Source organism: Aspergillus multicolor (genome assembly GCF_047715735.1).
Source record: "Aspergillus multicolor strain CBS 133.54 unplaced genomic scaffold BDW74scaffold_10, whole genome shotgun sequence".
Classification (NCBI taxonomy): Eukaryota; Fungi; Ascomycota; class Eurotiomycetes; order Eurotiales; family Aspergillaceae; genus Aspergillus; species Aspergillus multicolor.
This window is the reverse complement of record NW_027395961.1, coordinates 1-16,718: the sequence shown is the minus strand read 5'-3', so window position 1 is coordinate 16,718 and position 16,718 is coordinate 1. Positions and strand designations below refer to the sequence as shown.

Genomic DNA, 16,718 nt, shown 5'->3' with positions numbered 1-16,718 from the left:
TACAGGGGCTCCTGTATTATCCTGTACAGCATTACTCGGAGTACTCCGTAGAACTAGCCCGGCTCAGCCCTTGACTTTCCATTCATGAATGGAGTGAGAAAGGAAGCGTGTCTGTCTTTGGCTCCTGCTTGGGAACTCATGGCCGTGATCACATTTGACTGTGAGGAAAGCTAGAGGATGGTTACGACGCGCGGACGCTTTGCTTGAATATGGAGTACGTACATATGTACATAGCAGGGGGGTGGACCAAAAAAGCAAGCAGATAAGCGGCTCGCACAGCTGATTGGAGAAAACGCTCGAAAATCTTAGAACTATATGGCAGATTCAACCCTATCCAGGACACCATCAGGGCAATGGTAGTAGTACGGCGTATCGAGCTTCGGGCGCCCTATGTAGCCCATACAGTCTTGCAGTCGTAACCTAGAAACTTGCGCAATGCACGGAGTAAGAGCCTGCCTAAGCACTGCTGTGGAGTAGTATTTGCATATTTTGACGCTCCCGTGGCCGACTGTGTCAGCGCCGAAAAACTTAGAAGGCTTCCATGAACATGCCTACGTATATCGTCGACTTTTCTCAAGTTATGAGAATCAAAATCAAACGTATAAGAGCCATGTCGCCAAAACTAGGAACTAGCACGTACAACAAGGCAATGATCTGGCTGGGTACTAACTGCAATTGTTATCTGTAAATTTCCTCTGTACGTACATTTTTGATGTTCTGTCCATGCTTTAAGGGTCACCACTTGCTAGATGTTAGCCCAATTGTGGAAACCAGGCTATTACAATTGTTTAAATAAAAATATATAACCTCTGCTTGCACATGCTATATCTCAGCCTAGTTATAAGTGGAATTCAATATACACAATCCAGACGCTGGAGATGGATGCATCTTGAATATATTTTCAGACCTCCATGATAAGCAGCCGAGGCCAACCCATTTAGCTTCGATCAAGGTCTCAGGAAAAGCAGGACATGCTCTCGAAACTTAATAAGTCCAGAGCACCATGCACTGATAGCTAAACATACGTGAGTCTCCTGACCCACAGGGTTATTTCACAGTAAATAATGAGGTTCTGTGAGTTTGTTAATTTCATCAAAAAATCCCACAGGGTAACTCCTTCCGCCTTTAAGCTGTTTCCAATTCCCATGCTTGCCGTACTTGACGTGCTGTTGGCACGGTAGCAATGGATCAATGATGTTCTGAAGGTCTAACCAGCATAAATGCTTCGTTTTCAACTGAACCTCCATATCATACAGTATACATAAACATCTTGATAGTTCAGCAAGATCGGGTAGTCAAACACAACCGTGACAGTTTGCTTACCAACGCGCAGGTGAAAATGGTATTGATGACCCGCAAGTAATCGCCCCTGATTACTTGCAGGGCCTATTACAGGAATGCAAAGATAATAATGTAAGGATCACCGTTCTCTCAGTGTGTCAGGTTGACTAGTAGGTATCCGAACCAGTGTCGCCGGCAAGGGTAACTCGATAGACACATCGCCCTGTTCGTCAATAGTCGGTTGTTGACCTGGCACTCGATCCAGCGTCGCCAGCTTGGCTAGATCAGACCATGTCAGAAGGCATAGTTCTAGTCCAACAAAGAAATGGAACATACTTGACGCCATAGTAATTGCCCGCAGAACATTGTCCCAATTGGCAAGCACGTATGCCACAGCTAATCAGAATAAAGTCAGCAAAATAAACAACACATAAGAAGGCCAAGATATGACTAGTTCACCTTCTGTACCGTCTCTGAGCGTTCCAAGCTTGGCTTGGAGAGCCTCCATCTGCCCTGCGAGGCCATGACTCATTTCGCGCAGCTGAATCAGATTGTCAAGCTCAGCTTTCTTAGATGCAACGCGAGCTGCCAGAGCAGAGGACTGTTGCTGTGCTATGGCGTTATTTGTTTGTCGAAGGGACGCAGTTGATGATCCTGGGGGAAGCATGGAGGTAGGGCGGGACGCATACGCCATTCGGCTATGAATCTAAATTAGGTGGGATGATAGCGGAAGATGATCTGTTCAGGCGGAGAAGTGCAAATTTGTAGCAATATAAGTCCAGTCCAGGTGCACGGTAGCAATGGCTGCGAGCAGAGATCAAAGCTGGGCACTTCTGAGATGATGGAGGGCCGGAAAGACGAGGTATGGTAGATTTGGTAGTACTAGTAAGTAGTAGTCACCACCTCAGCCCGCACTTTCCAAAACAAATGGCTTTACGCTAATCCTAGTTGGGCTAATCATCAACAACCGCGGACTTCAGGGCCATTATCACATTTCTTATATTATTTCAAATATTCTTGCCATCTCTATCGACAATATTGGCTGAACTCGCCACTCTAGCTCCTTCTTGGGACAGAGCTAGTCCGACGAGAACTAATATAAGCGTCTAGGCAAAACGAAAGAAATTCACTTCATCAACTGCCCTCCCTACGAATATGGCTCGTTTGAATGAGTCAACCGCTTCGTCCGAACCTATTGAAATTCGTTCGTCCGTCCCAACAATCAGAAAGCCTCCGAGGTGATGGTGTCGCGGCGACAGCTAATTTCTACTTAGTAAAAAGACGATTTGTGCGGCAAAATCGCGAGATAGCTCGAGTCAATTCAATCCAGTCGCTCCGGATTCGAAGCCTTGAGTCTGAAGTTTCTCACCTTCTTTCTGAAAATGTGTCACTTAGGGAACAAATCATAACCCTGACACAGGACTTGGAGCGTTATGAGGCTGCACGAACACTCCACGATGGCGTGTATGACCTTAAAGCAAGGCTCGACACCAAGCTAGTGGAATTGAGCAGCCTGATAGCCGAATTGGGTGGCTTGCCACGTCGATACTCTAGATCAACTTACGAAAAGGCCGATTCTGCTGGAGAGAGACAGCCAAAGGAAAAAGGATCTACTGGAGAATCCAACAAGGAGGACCTGGAGCCCAATATGGGTCGCGACGTGGACGGGCGACTGCCTGTCATACCAGAAGATAAATTCTTCCCTAGGCATATACTAAGGTAAGTACATGTTTTTTTGAGTCAGAATCAATGCATTGCTAACTGGCAGGCGAAATAGTGCGCAAGAACTAGAAGAGTCGCTCGGCAACGACACAAATACCCCAATCTCTCGCGATTTAGAGTATCCTTCCGGTCTCCCAGAGAAGTTGGCCGAGTGTGACGACGCGCCTATAGGCGAAGACGCCGGGCTTATGAGCACAAATTCAATCGTGGGATGCACAGACGAGCGTTCCCTGCCTCCCAACCTTGAAACCAGAAGAAAGAAGAAGATATGCACGTCATCAATCACTAAAGACCAGGCCGATTCGAGATCTACGTCTTTGCTCGATTCGAAACTCACGCGAAAATGTGGCGCAAAGCGCAAATTCTCAGCGGAAGACGCAGAGGAAGAGATTCTTTTGAAAACTACTGACGATGACGGCTTCCACTTCAGTCGTCCAGCTCAGTCGCCGAAACTGCCTTCTCATCATGAGCATGCTCTAGCCGAATTCAACAGCGATGATCTCAATCATGAGCTTCAGTCATCCAACCTATCGCCAACTGCCCACTCCCCAGGCAAAAAGAATGTCCAAACTAGCAATAGAACCACAAGTCAAGTACAGTTGAAGCGGAAAGTTCTCGAACCAAGTATATCCACCCACTTTCATTTGACGCGTCTATGCTAACTGAGCAAACAATAACAGAGAGTACCAATGCCAACGTACATTCCCCCACCAAGTCAACTACCACAAAGGTCTGGAGTCAGAATAGCCAGAGGCCAATGGAGAGCAGTGAAAACTCTCTACCCAGGCAGAGCAAAGTTGGTGTGGATTGCAATAAAATTGCAACAAGGAAGCTCAGCATTCCCGCCCCCAACAACGGTAACGCTGGGGTCAAAGGTGATCACAGACATGACAAGGATGCGAAGTTGAAATCAGACGCTCCATCACTTCATGCTATTGAGTACTCCGAAGCCGCGGTAACGTCAGATATGTCTAATACGCGGCCATCGAGGCGACGGGGTGCGGTGGTCAGTTATGCCGAACCAAACCTGAGAGACAAGATGAGACGATCGACAAACGAGTTAGGCCCGGCCGTCAGTGGTGATAAACCAAGAAAATCTACTTCACACTCGGATTCAGACCCAGAGCCACAAGATCGAAAGAACAAGCACACCTCTGCCAAAAGGGCTCGAAAGTCAAGTACCGCAAACTGGGAGCATAACCTGATCGGTAACGAAACTGTTGCCGGGCACCCACATCAAGCAGAAAATACTCGCGGCCATGACCAATCATCGTCTTCCAATGGGCAAGGTATCCCAACGAGTGAAACTCAGGCAGTCGTGCTTGTAGACAGAAAATCCAGACGGCATTCTTCGAACCCTAAGGCTCCCGGAAACGACCCTCAAACGAACATTATGCCGAGTACCCTGAGTGTGGAAAGCGTAAGTAGCGGGTGGGTTACTGCTTATGCAGGTAGCTCGATGAATGAGGTTTCTATAGACGATGAGCTCCACGTCAGGGATTCCCCAGGGTTCGGGGAGACAATTGGATCCACGCAAATGACAAGGGGGCTACGAGTTGCTGCCCGGCGAAAAAGCATGATGTTATAAGAGAACAAAAGGCGTTTATGTCAATCATTCAGGCAGCTTTTTGCGGCATATCGTAATTTGTATAGACGAAGTACAACAAACGGTTGTGGCCTGTAGGATCAAACACAAACCACATCATCATCAAATCGAAGTTCAAGGAACAAATATGCGGTTGCACTGCGCCCAGAGTACCGCATGGTCCCGGTTTGGCAACCGTATCGATCTTGAGGCGGCTCTCTTGCTTCAAGCCAACGGGCCTAGTACCCGATTCCTTGCTCTCATGGCAATAGTCATAACTGTAGGATATGGAGCTATCATTCGAGCGACACAAGGAAGCTATCATGTATAAGTGCTGGTGACATCGATTGAGCGATGTCTTGCCGGACAAGCCATCCCGGTCGTACATTTGAAGAACGACATCAGCTTTTTCAGCTTTTCAACTTTTAGTGTATTTCGGCATCTTTTCGTATGCATTCGGGCTAGGCTTTCTTCGTTGGCCTTTAACACTGCGATGTTGATGACCGTCCAAAGTTCCACCTCTGTTTAATGTCTGCTGGGTATCGCGCCGGTTATGGTTGGAGTGTCCACAGCTTCTTCTTCCATCTGAGTTCCCAGTCTCAGACCCGCTGTCTGAATCAGATGACTCCGACTCGGAGGATTCTGATTCCGAACTGCTTTCCCCAATGGGCCTCGTCTTATGGTATATGCAGCAAACTATGGCTCGCGCACGAGTGATCAAGTCCCAACAGTCAGCTATTTGCCATGATGGCGGAAACCCTCTCAGCGCCACCAAAGGGGTTATTTTGTACCTTTTGAGCTCTTCTTTCCCATTCCTTCGTTGTCTACCACATCCTCACTCCAGCGTATATGCCGTGCCGGCGTTTCTTCATGCCTAGTTGAAGAGTTTTCTTCTGCTCGAAGTCTTAAGGTTCCAGTGATCGGGGTATTCATCGTATCATTTTGCACCCGAGTGGCAGAGGAAACACGAGAGCTAGACGCCGAGCTCTGTGAGGTGACATTGCGATTATGGGACATCAGTGCGTTTGGGAGGTTGCGAACTCCGACGACAGTAAGAGAATGATGGCGCGCATAAACAAATATCGTGGTACGGAGTACAGAGTATGGCGAGCGCAATGATTTTGCCTGGGCTACTTTTAGGCGAGGGACCTCTACTCCCGGAGTACTGGTTCCACGTGTTCGAGGCTGTCTTGGCAGCGCTGTTTAATTACGTACCTTATTAGTTAGCCCTTGCTCCATATCTTGTAGCCTATTTGGAACTAAATACAACTGGCTAGCCTCGGACGAAGAATGAGGGTTGTGGCTCTTGATTGTGGCAACAAGATAACTATAGAGCAGTGTGCCATATATGCCCGAGGATAAGATCGCAACGATAGATCAGATACTAACCGTTTGTACGACCCTGATTCCAGAAGGAAACAGTGAGCCGGGGTTGTAGCGGCGGACAAACCAAAAACATCCAGAAATAGGCAGATGAGATTCTCATACCTACAGTCCGTAGAAGGACCACCCGTCTAACAGGTCTTCGCATATGCCCTCTGAGCCTCTCATCACATTCGAAGACAACAAGTCGCTTCTGGAATTCAGGTCTTCGTCAAGTCATAGCTCGTCGTCATGGTCCATTTCTGACGGCTTCAAGAGTCCTCCAACTCTCATTGCCCGATTGCGCTCGGCAGCCTTGGCATCCTTTAAAGCCTGTTCCCTCTCCTCGGCATAAAGCTCGGCATTATCTCCTGCAAACTCTTTGAGCGAGATTAAGAAATCACGCAGGTGGGTCTTGAACTTGTTGAAGTCATCGTTGTATGTGAACAAGCCAACCACGAATTGTTTGATTTGGATTCTTGACGAGTAGTTAGAACCATCGTGAGAAACGACCCGTGATCTTTAAGCTAAGGGAGGCCCAAGACTTACTCTTGCAGATTCTTGAACGCAGCTTGTAGAAGATCTGCGACGTATTTCTGAAGGAAATCTTTATTGGGAGTGCCAATAGGTGCTTGTTCAGGGGAGTAGATGGGGTCTTGAATCTTGCCGGCTTCGATGAAATAAAACATCCGCGACAGCAAGGAAGCTTGAGACTTGAAACCTTGAATAGAGTCAGTAACGTCAGAAGTCTTTTTTCTATGGCAGTGGCAGTGATGAGCATACCAGCTTTATGATCGCTGTCCGTGAGAACGAAAAATACATCCTGCAGGATAGGGATATAGAATTGACGGAAAAAGATGTTTGACGTTTGTACATCAACTTCGGCCATGTTGTTCATGAGTTCAAGGCACATTGTGAGACCAGTGTTCTCAACTTCTCGGTTATCGTGCTTACTTGCCCACATGCAAGAATCAATGACAAATTTGAATTGCGTTGCGTCAAGTTTCAGCAAAGCCGGGAAACAATAAAGGTTTATTGCTTGAAGTAGCTTGAAGAATTGGATTCTGTGGTCAGGGAACTCATGGAAGTCCTTGTTAATCATCTCCAAAGTGCATTCAAACACACTTTCCATGATGAGTGGCACCTTATCATCCATTAGGTTCTAGAGTATTGGTCAGTATACCTTTGTGATGTTTGGGAAATTGACAAAAAAAACCGAATGGCAGAGCAAAGGTGGGGTAGCATACGTGCAACTTCTGAATCACCGTTGTCATGACGCTCAAGACCTCAGCTTCACGAGCATTGGGTACATTGCGATTGTAATCTACCAAAACAGCTTCAAGAAGCGGTGGAACCATATTTGCGTTGACCATCTCCAAGTCGTCGGCTTTTTGTACGTACGTGTCGATAAGTTTCAGAATTTCCCGCTTGATTGTTCGAAGCCCCCTAACTTTAGGAGTCTTGGTCGCAATATCACCTGAAAAGATTGTTAATTGTTGAGACGGAAAGGGCGCATACCATGTCATGTGAAGGTAACATGTAAGGGTGTACGGTGCAGGGTAATGGAAGATATAACTTACCATCGCGCGCAACAGCATCGTTGATCAGTTGACTAGACGCCCGGAACATGTTTAACATATCATGGTAGATGCGGCCTAACTGAGAGTAGAAGTAAGTTCCAACGGACGAGCAGGCTGCGACGTTGGTCTTCATGATGTTCCCAACAATCTTGATCGTCTCCCCATCCTGAAGCACAGAGGGGTCCTGGTTAGCTTGAGCGATGATGGCATCCCACGCAGAGTTGGGCAGTGACATTAAGTTCTCGATCAGCCGATCCTGGAGGCCCTTTTGACCCTGAGCCGAGATCATGTAGCCGCAAGCCTCGTAAAAAGTGTGTACCTGCTGTGGGGAAAGATCACAGGTAATTTTTCGCATGTTGCGAACAATTTCCTCAATGAAGGCTTCGTTCTCTCCTGGCTGAAGCGCAACAAAGTGCCTCCTACACTTGTTGGCAATCTTGATGAACGTGTCACACGCCATGTCCTGGACACCTTGTAGAGAGTAAGCTGTGAGCGCTCTATGATGTGACTAGACAGCTTACCTTCGTGCGTCTCATGCATGAATTCAAACAGCTTGTTAACAACTGTTTTCAGGAATTTCCAATGAGCCTTCAAGAAACGTGGATACTGTCCCACGATATACATGATATTACTCGCAACAACAGCTTTGTTGTCTTTGCCTCTCTTCATTTCCGTGAGACCTAAGAGGTCCTTGATGACAGTAACGAGAAAACGTTTCTCGGTCTCTTCATTCATAGCACCAGATATTGACCCAATTGCCCAGCAAAGTGTGTTGCAGTTTGCCCAGGACCATTCGGTGCCATCAACCTGCTTTGCCAGCTTCTCAATCATGATGTTCTCCGTGTCGATAACATCCAGGTGGGTCAGGTACACCAGACACTCGCGGATTGTTTTGTATAACTGGATTGTGTCGCTTTCCTTTACGAATTCGCGGATAATTTCACCTTCTTCGTTTTCGACGATAAGAACCTCCTCTGGGCGCACCATTTTTTCAATCATGACGGTGCGCAAGCTCGACAGAACCTCATCATATTTGTGCTTGCGGAGGGGATAGCCGGCAAGGGTGTTCGGATGCGGGGCACCCCCATTGGATAGACCACTCACTCCCATGCTCACCAGGGGGTTAATGTCAGTGATTGGAAGCTGCTGCATCTCTTCGTAGAGCTCTTGCACCAATCTTGTCCAATATTCCAAGCAGATCTTGAACACCTCCCTGTCGTCAATCTGGCTGATGCGAATCAGGTAAAAGTGGGCATGCGTGAGGTAATCCCGGTTAGGTAACTTTTCGACGAGCTATTTTCAATTAGCATCAGACTCTAATGTATTGTTCTGAGTAGAAAACTCACGCTGAGATGCGCGCTGAAAAAGCTGCACAGGAATAGTGCCAGATTGAGCACAAATTCTTGGTCTCTCGAATTACTCTTGGCAAAAGTGTTCTTCAAGTCCATGGACAACGGGATAGTTTTTGATACTGTAGTCAAAGTCTCAGTGAACATGTGAATGAGCCTCTCGTCATAGTTGTACGGGTTTCCGATCTGCAGTCCGCCAATCTCCGTGAGACATTTAAGGGTCACATTACGAAACTCGGGAACATCCAGGAATCGCGTTAAGAGGGTATTTATAACGGGCGTCTCGAAGATATACCCTAGCGGAATCCAGTTCAAGAACCGAAGGAGCGTCTCTAATGTGGTTTTGACTAGGCTCGGCTGGTTCGCGGTCGTGAGCACCTCGGAGCATAGCTGGAAAATCGATGAGAACTCCTGTGTCATGGTCGTCTTCAGATTCCTTGCTTTCACCGATGTCATCTGATCCTGAGAGAAATCAAACACCTCTTCGGACAGTAGTCGGAGGATCGCCATGTTGTTTTCACAGATTGAAAGACTTGTGTGGCACGATGAGACAATTTCGTTGATGAAAGTTGGCCAGTTATGCGGCCATTCTTGTTTCAATATGGAGACAAGAACCAAGTTAAGCTTATTCAAAAATGCCCGTTCACTTCTTAGCTTCTCCTCAGATTTGGAGTTCTCGATGATGAAGTTAACGATAAAGTTGCGAATTCCTTAAATAGTCAGATTATACCGCGCCAAACGACATTACTCGCCTCAGCATAGACTTACCTAGGCACTGGTCCCTTGGTAAAACCTTCCATCGTGTCATAATTACATCGTCAAGAACTTGAAGGGCCAGGACTAAAACCATTAGCACTTGGTTCATAGTAGATGCGGGGAACAATCTCACATTTTGTCTGAGGGTATTGTGATTCCTGGAGAATGTTTCCAACGATCAACCAGGCATCTGGATTCTGTTTGAACTAATAAATTTGACAATATTAGTCGTGTTCTTGTGCATATGTTTGTAGCAAGAGCTTACTTCTGTCAAGGTCTGTTGGGCTTGTTTTTGCTGTGAAATTGCGAACTGGGTCAGCAAACTCAACACATTCAGTTTTACCGTTCCCCAAGGTATCCTACCAGTTCGCCTTTGCCTTCGTAGAAAGCTTGGACAGTTGTGTCCAGCTCCTGTATAGAGACAGACATTCCGTCGTGGCAGTTCAGGTAGCGGCGCGTTTCACTTCGACCTCGACCGTCTCCGCGATAAATTTGTCTCCAGCAATGCGCGGTGGGGGATGACAAAGTCGCTTCGCTGTGAGCTTTTTATGGCATGCGCTGTAGGAAGTATGAGATATCAAGAGGATGGAGTGTTCCGGCGGGGTAAAAGCTTCTTTGGAGGGGTTTGCTAGCAGCGGTCACTAAGCGCAGCGGCGAGGCTCCTGAGGTAGATTGTAAAGATATTGAAGTTGAAACAAGGTTTCTAGGGATGAAGCGGGTCGGCTATATCGAGATTTGAGCTTTGGAAGAACGAATAGGCCGTCGAGTCTGGCGTTGCCAAAAAAGAATCATAAAAGGGCTAGTTACATACAGAGGGAACTTGAACCTCTGGCGGTGAGTGAGCTGTACCTATTGTCTCTATAATCAAAATATTAGTCAGCGCCGCGCTTAACTAATTAAATCATTGGCAGTATTATGTCTTCCTGGTAAACTCAAGCTACTAAAGAAAGGAGAAAATAGACCACTGCAATTCGCCTGAGTCTAGCATCACTACATATAAGGCACAGCGCAAATTGAAGTCACTCATTTGGTGGCCGCGTGCCTGAGTTCTCGCGGCTACCACTACAGCCTAGCGCCAATCTCATGTAACGAACCGCCAACTAGTTGCTGCAACGTGCATCATAAGTCGCTAAAGGTCAAGCATTTGCGTGCGCTACAGATGAAAACACGATTAGATCCTATCAGAGATATTAGTGGCCACTTGATTTATTAACATTTATCATAAAATCTTCTATACTCTGTACAGCATGCAGTATCAACTACAGGATTGACATATCTAATTGACGCTGTTTCCTTTGGCCTGCCCTGTGACTTGGGACTGCGAGATGCATGAGAACCGCTGGCTGGCGCCAATGGCAACTAAGCTGGCTAGGAAAGAGTGACGGTCCCACTATTCTAGTGCACTGTGCCGCGCTTCCCTGGCGGATAGCACGGGCAACGGCGCTGGAAAAAGGCGTCTGACCCTCCCTCTCAAGGTGGTGTGTCGCCTGAGCGCGACATGGTCCAATCCCAAGTCGGCCGGCCTACCGAAAGTGTTCCTTCAAGAGGTGATGAAGCCACTGGCAAGTCGCCAACCACACTGCTTCGCACGGCCAGGGCCGATCGCGCGCCAACTACGGGGTAGGCCAAGCCAAGTTCTCACCAGCCAGCTGGCAGCCGCATATCTCCCTCCATCTTGCTTGGTCCGTCTGACGGGCCCCCTTGGCCCAAACTCGAGCGTGTTCTCTAATTCTATTATTCTCTTTCGCTTTTTCTTTTCCTCGACCCTTACGCCATATTGGGACGGGGGCGGAGCCTTCTGCTAGTTACTGGTCACTATTGGATCGCTCTGCAAAGCATCTAGCCCGTACCTAGGTAGTAGTGTCCTGCTGAATGCCGTCTGCAGGCGGCAAAGGTTATAATTAATTCTTCTTGTGCTGCCATGTTACTCGCTGAATCACTGCTATCGCTTATCCTTCTTTCCTCCACTTCTAAGGTCAACCTTTCTTCTTATTATTGCCCCTCTCCTAGGCCCCTTTACCATCTTTTGTCTCTGGCTTGATTTCCTTGTACGTGTGCTACCTTTCTCCAGTGAGACGCGCCATCACGGACGCTTTACCCTCGTTTCAACACCTATGCAGCCGGTATTAGCAACAACCACTATAAGTTCTATACTCAAAAGCCGCATAGCTAGACGCTTTGTACAGCTTATTTAGGCGCACCACTCCCTTCGCTACCAATTCATTGGCGCATCGTTTTCCCGGCATACTCTTCGCATTCCTTTCGTTAGACCTGCATTCAGTATCTCAATCTCAATACATTTTCTGATGGCTATCAGCTATTTCATTTCATAGCCCCATAGCTTATGTCCTGCCGCTGTCACAACCACTCCTCGATTCAAATACCGATATACATGGTGGCAGCCCGCTCGGTCTGCATTGTCACTCGTGCTCTCACCGTCTCAACAATCGACTTCTATTGGCAGTTGCAAGCTGCGGAATCGTCTACGGAGATTCTAGCACATGCTAATTGCTAAGGTCCGTATTCCTAGCGGCCTGCCTGCCAACGGCTGAAGAATAGAGTTGCAATCGCCCTCCATACCTCCATGACCACTATCGCCACTGTGCCAGGGATGAATGATCAAGAGTCCGAGAAGAATTCTAGGGTAGAGCAAAGTCCTTCGCGGTTCACGGCAGTGAATGGAAAGGATTCTCGCACAGGGGAGCCCACTGGTGAAGACGGCAGTCCAAGAAATGGAGAGACCCGCGATACCCGAGAGGCCATTGAAACCTGGCCACGTCCCGCAAACGATCGGGCCATGCGACATGAAGATATTGTGAAGCAGAACGGGAGTAGCGGTAATGACATGGATGAACAGCAGTCAAGACGATCAACCCCCCATGGCTCTCTCATTTCATCCGGCCGAGCCAAAAGAAGAAGGTCGGAATCCGACGAGCAAGAAGGATTTCGAACGCCGTACCATGGCCCAAAAAGTCCGGCTTTCCCCACGGAGGGAATCGCAGAAGATTCTCTTCGGGAAGGAAACACAAATGAAATCATGAGTTCACAAAGCGATACCGAGTCGAAGCGTACATCTCCCCAAACGCACGCCAGGCCAGAGGAGGGTGAAATTACTCGAAGATCGTCCACTAACACCAGTTGGCATGAATACGATGCTCAACTCCTGAATCAAGCCCAGCGGGCCCAGCAAATAGATGCATCAGATGCCCAGTTGGCCGAAGCGCTGCAGCGTGAGGCTCATGGACCTGATGCAGCTCACAAGACTTGGGATGGGATCGGTCAACCAAGCGTCGAGGGGTCTATACCCAGTGAGCAACCCGCAACGTCTTCTTTCCCTCAAGATCGGTCGCAAAACGCCGTGCAGGTCGCACCCAAGAGGAAGCGCGTTTTCAGCAATAGGACGAAGACTGGTTGCATGACTTGCCGGAGGCGGAAGAAAAAATGCGATGAACAACATCCAGCTTGTAAGTTTTTCAAACTCAGTAAATATAGTGTCCTAGTATAAACAGTTCTGATTCCCACTCCAGGCAACAACTGTCTTAGAGGGGGTTTCATTTGCGAAGGATACTCATCTCGCAGCACATGGCAGAAACCTTCCACCTCAAAAACCCCAGTTCCGCTGCAGTCGAAGGAAGGTTACCCGGATGCCAGTGGACAGTACATCCACGACTCCAATCAGCATGATCGCCAGCAAAACCTAGGAGAACCGCTTGACGCAGGGAAAGTGAGGACATTGGTTGTTGACGATGACAACCGCCCAGCGACGCAGTTTAACAGCAGTCCCACGGGCGCTGGATCAAGTCGGGGCTCCTGGTCGAAACGAACCTGGTCAGGCGCAAATCATCCTAGTTACATCGCAGATTCTCTACCGAAAGCAGACTACCGGGAAGTCCCATCAATCCACGAATTATCTCGGGAAGGACATACCAAAGGCGATTACCCACTAGTACCACCAATAAGGGAACTTTCCCACAGTGGACAAACGAAACCAAACATACCTTTATTCCAAACTGGAATTGACCAGCGACCATCACATACCAGTAGTATTGACACCAGCACACCACAGGCACAAGCCCGCATGGCGTTGAGTATCGAGCACCAATTATCTGGTCGGGCTGTTTCCAATGAAGAAACAGAAAAGGACAAGATGTTACGTGGTGATCTATACAGGCCTTTCGATGTCATCCTCCTGGAAGAAAGAGAGCGTTGTAGAGCTGCTCTTTGGCGGTTTAATAATGCCTGCAACCCTGTTTCGGGACTTAGCGCCAGAGAGCAGACCCGTTTATTGAAGGAGATACTGGCCCCCGCAACGTCCACAAATTCATCATTGGGCACTGCATCACCGAGGCCCGCGGGGTCTATTGCGCAGGGTGCTGTGGTAGAAGCGCCGTTCCAGTGCCATTATGGTTATAATGTCCATATTGGCGAGGACGTCATGATATCTGAAAGCTGTCTTTTTGTTGACGACTGCTCTATTACAATTGGGGCGCACACATGGATTGGTCCGAGGGTAACCATTTTGACGTCGATGGCGCATGCAAATATGCAAGAAAGAAAAGGGTCGCAAAGCCGATATCAAGGCAGGCCCGTAACAATTGAAGAAGACTGTTACGTCGGAGCCGGCTGTACTATCTACCCTGGTGTCCGTCTGCGGCGGGGAGCATATGTCGCTCCTGGTGAAGTAGTGAAAACAGACATTGTCGCATATGGGTTCCAGGGACTGAAACCAAGCTATATGTGACAACTGGTTGTTTTTGGTGACAGTCCTTTTGGCAAAGCATTCTGGTTCGGATATCCTGTTTTCATATTCCTAATTGGATGGTTTATAGTTTCTGTTCTTTGTAACACCACTATTTCATGAAGCTTATATCTTCTCTACTAACTAGGTAATTGAGGGTTGTGCGTGAATGCAACAGTCGATCAGCAGTCCTCATTTCAAGCATCCCATTGATCATGTTTCTTGAGCCGAGTTCTGATGCCTGTCCTTCCAAATAATGTTGCCATGAGGTCACGATATTACGCACGACTACTTATTACTACTATATATTCGATGTATCTGCTGGTAAAACCCTAAATAAACATCTTTGCCAGGAAAGATACCAGTTTGAGACTCAAGAGGTAGTTGACTTTGGAAGGCGTGAGCGGAGGGCGGCATTATCGTCATGATTTGATAATGAGAAGGAAGCATTGGGGTATGATAGTACCTGGCAGTGACCTGGCTAACGAAACATGGATCAAATGTGGACAATTTTGAACTAAAGCCACTCTAGAAACTCAGGTACGAAATAGCTCACGATGATTCCGGCACCAGCGCGCAAGATCCCTTCCGTACTCTCAAAGGCCATCAATTTCAAGTCGAACACCCCAGCTTTTGCTCCAGCATGTATCATTGCAAATTCGCCGCTAACCTGGTAGGCAGCGATTGGAATATCTTTCGCAAGTTCTCTTGCGTCTCTGATGATATCAAGATAACTGCTAGCCGGCTTTACCATGATAATGTCTGCGCCCTCGCCAATGTCTCTTTGAATGGCCCTTCGGGCTAATCCACGGCCGCCAGGGGGAAGTTGGTAGCACCTACGATCCCCGAATGACGGGCAGGAACCAGCCGCATCACGGAAGGGGCCGTAAAGACAGCCGCTGAACTTCGCACTGTAGGACATCAACAGCACACGATGGGCAAGGCCGGCTTCAATCAGTTTCAATTTTATAGCACGAACTCTCCCATCATTCATGTCGGATGGGGCGACACAATGCGCCCCGGCGGCGGCATAGGCTAAAGCAACATCTGAGATCCGATCAACGGACTGTGTGTTGTCGAGCGTGCCATCTTCCCGCAGAACACCGCAGTGACCATGGGATGTATATTCACACAGGCAAACGTCGGTCACGATATACAGTTCAGGGAAGCGCGATCGCAGGAGGCGAATGGCCTGGACAACAGGGCCTGCCGGGTCATCCGCGGAAGTCCCCAACGCATCTTTGGCAGAAGGATGCAAAGGAACACCGAACAATATGACGGACTTGAGTCCCTTTTGAACAAGCGGTCTCAAGAATGGTACCAGTCGGTTCAGTCCTCGCCGATGCTGATTAGGGAGTGACGGGATCGGCGTCTCTTCGTCTGGGTTGTCGGTGATGAAAAGGGGGTAGATTAACATTTCCTGAAGCGAAGAGTCAGAGGGGTTATTTGAGATATAAATGCGCACGCTACTGACCTTGGTCAATTGCCTCTCTGCTTGCCATGACCTGCTGAGCGGGTGGCTGTAGCCGGAATGAAGCTGGCTCGAGATATCACCGGCTATACTAACACTCGTAGCAGCTGTACTCGTGTAAGATCGAGCAGTGATTTGAGATCGTGCGTTCGAAATCTGGGAATTGCGATCTTCATAGCTGTCCCTCAATGCAAGGTCGGATACAAGGTTTGAGAAAGACATAATGGTAGTGGTCACAAAGCAGTTAGCTCGATGATGCAAAGGCCTAGAGTATCGAGATAATAGAACGCCCTGTTCCCTAGCAAGTGTGACCAGGAATAACAATTGGTTTAGAAAAAGTGCACTGGGGACTATATGAAGATGTTGTCAAGTCATTATCTGAGAACTGCAATCTGACTTTGGGGCGACTTGAAATTCGCATACCATGATTGGTGGTGCATGGCCGAGGAGTCCGCAACCGAGACCGGGGCCGACTTGGTTCCGCTTAATTACTAATTAGGGAACCAATGAACCAAGGTTGGGTAAAATTATTGGGTTGGGTAAGTAATTTACTTACCTAAGGCCTGGGTTAAGTAATAAAATTCTATACCTAACCTAATCCCTTTAGGTTAGGGTAAAACCTAAACCTAAATCTAAACCTATGTTTTTTTACCTAATTACCTAAGCTAGGCCTAATTAGGTTAGTATGATGTTACTATTATATATTAATCTTTACTTAGTATTTCATATATTTTATCCTAATATTAATAGTATTTATAATATCTTTTTTTCGGTTATTGTTATTATTTTTATTATTTTTATTATTTTTATTATTTTTATTATTTTTATTATTTTTATTATTTTTATTATTTTTATTATTTTTATTATTTTTATT

At 47.5% G+C, this 16,718-nt stretch overlaps 6 protein-coding genes across 6 annotated transcripts; 2 read left to right on the top strand and 4 right to left on the bottom strand.

Moving 5' to 3' along the window:
- Nucleotides 1-727: 727 nt before the first annotated feature.
- On the bottom strand, nucleotides 728-2,148 carry BDW74DRAFT_151772 (DASH complex subunit DAD2). The gene is made up of 3 exons (XM_073724252.1): nucleotides 1,741-2,148; nucleotides 1,618-1,677; nucleotides 728-1,560 (listed from the first exon to the last, which is right to left on the bottom strand). The coding sequence occupies exons 1-3, from the start codon at nucleotides 1,973-1,975 to the stop codon at nucleotides 1,421-1,423; spliced, it is 435 nt and encodes a 144-aa protein (XP_073584403.1). The 5' UTR covers nucleotides 1,976-2,148; the 3' UTR covers nucleotides 728-1,420.
- A 288-nt stretch (nucleotides 2,149-2,436) lies between these two features.
- Nucleotides 2,437-4,470, top strand: BDW74DRAFT_177384 (shugoshin family protein; the record flags this gene model as incomplete). The annotated part of the gene is made up of 5 exons (XM_073728883.1): nucleotides 2,437-2,485; nucleotides 2,556-3,000; nucleotides 3,059-3,627; nucleotides 3,684-4,423; nucleotides 4,459-4,470. The coding sequence occupies 5 exons, from the start codon at nucleotides 2,437-2,439 to the stop codon at nucleotides 4,468-4,470; spliced, it is 1,815 nt and encodes a 604-aa protein (XP_073584402.1).
- A 328-nt stretch (nucleotides 4,471-4,798) lies between these two features.
- BDW74DRAFT_11368 (PPP1R11/YPI1 family protein) lies at nucleotides 4,799-5,896 on the bottom strand. The gene is made up of 2 exons (XM_073721849.1): nucleotides 5,380-5,896; nucleotides 4,799-5,284 (listed from the first exon to the last, which is right to left on the bottom strand). The coding sequence occupies exons 1-2, from the start codon at nucleotides 5,603-5,605 to the stop codon at nucleotides 5,007-5,009; spliced, it is 504 nt and encodes a 167-aa protein (XP_073584401.1). The 5' UTR covers nucleotides 5,606-5,896; the 3' UTR covers nucleotides 4,799-5,006.
- On the bottom strand, nucleotides 5,897-10,170 carry BDW74DRAFT_11360 (exportin CRM1). The gene is made up of 11 exons (XM_073721848.1): nucleotides 9,999-10,170; nucleotides 9,901-9,930; nucleotides 9,769-9,841; nucleotides 9,648-9,719; nucleotides 8,877-9,589; nucleotides 8,052-8,823; nucleotides 7,531-8,001; nucleotides 7,198-7,427; nucleotides 6,734-7,112; nucleotides 6,500-6,671; nucleotides 5,897-6,428 (listed from the first exon to the last, which is right to left on the bottom strand). The coding sequence occupies exons 1-11, from the start codon at nucleotides 10,062-10,064 to the stop codon at nucleotides 6,188-6,190; spliced, it is 3,219 nt and encodes a 1,072-aa protein (XP_073584400.1). The 5' UTR covers nucleotides 10,065-10,170; the 3' UTR covers nucleotides 5,897-6,187.
- Nucleotides 10,171-11,830: 1,660 nt separating this feature from the next.
- On the top strand, nucleotides 11,831-14,684 carry BDW74DRAFT_11352 (uncharacterized protein). The gene is made up of 3 exons (XM_073721847.1): nucleotides 11,831-13,099; nucleotides 13,163-14,420; nucleotides 14,522-14,684. Exons 1-2 carry the CDS (start codon nucleotides 12,220-12,222, stop codon nucleotides 14,374-14,376), a joined length of 2,094 nt encoding a protein of 697 aa, XP_073584399.1. The 5' UTR covers nucleotides 11,831-12,219; the 3' UTR covers nucleotides 14,377-14,420; nucleotides 14,522-14,684.
- Nucleotides 14,634-16,268, bottom strand: BDW74DRAFT_11345 (porphobilinogen synthase HEM2). Its single transcript, XM_073721845.1, has 2 exons — nucleotides 15,848-16,268; nucleotides 14,634-15,793 (listed from the first exon to the last, which is right to left on the bottom strand). The coding sequence occupies exons 1-2, from the start codon at nucleotides 16,064-16,066 to the stop codon at nucleotides 14,891-14,893; spliced, it is 1,122 nt and encodes a 373-aa protein (XP_073584398.1). The 5' UTR covers nucleotides 16,067-16,268; the 3' UTR covers nucleotides 14,634-14,890.
- Nucleotides 16,269-16,718: the final 450 nt, after the last annotated feature.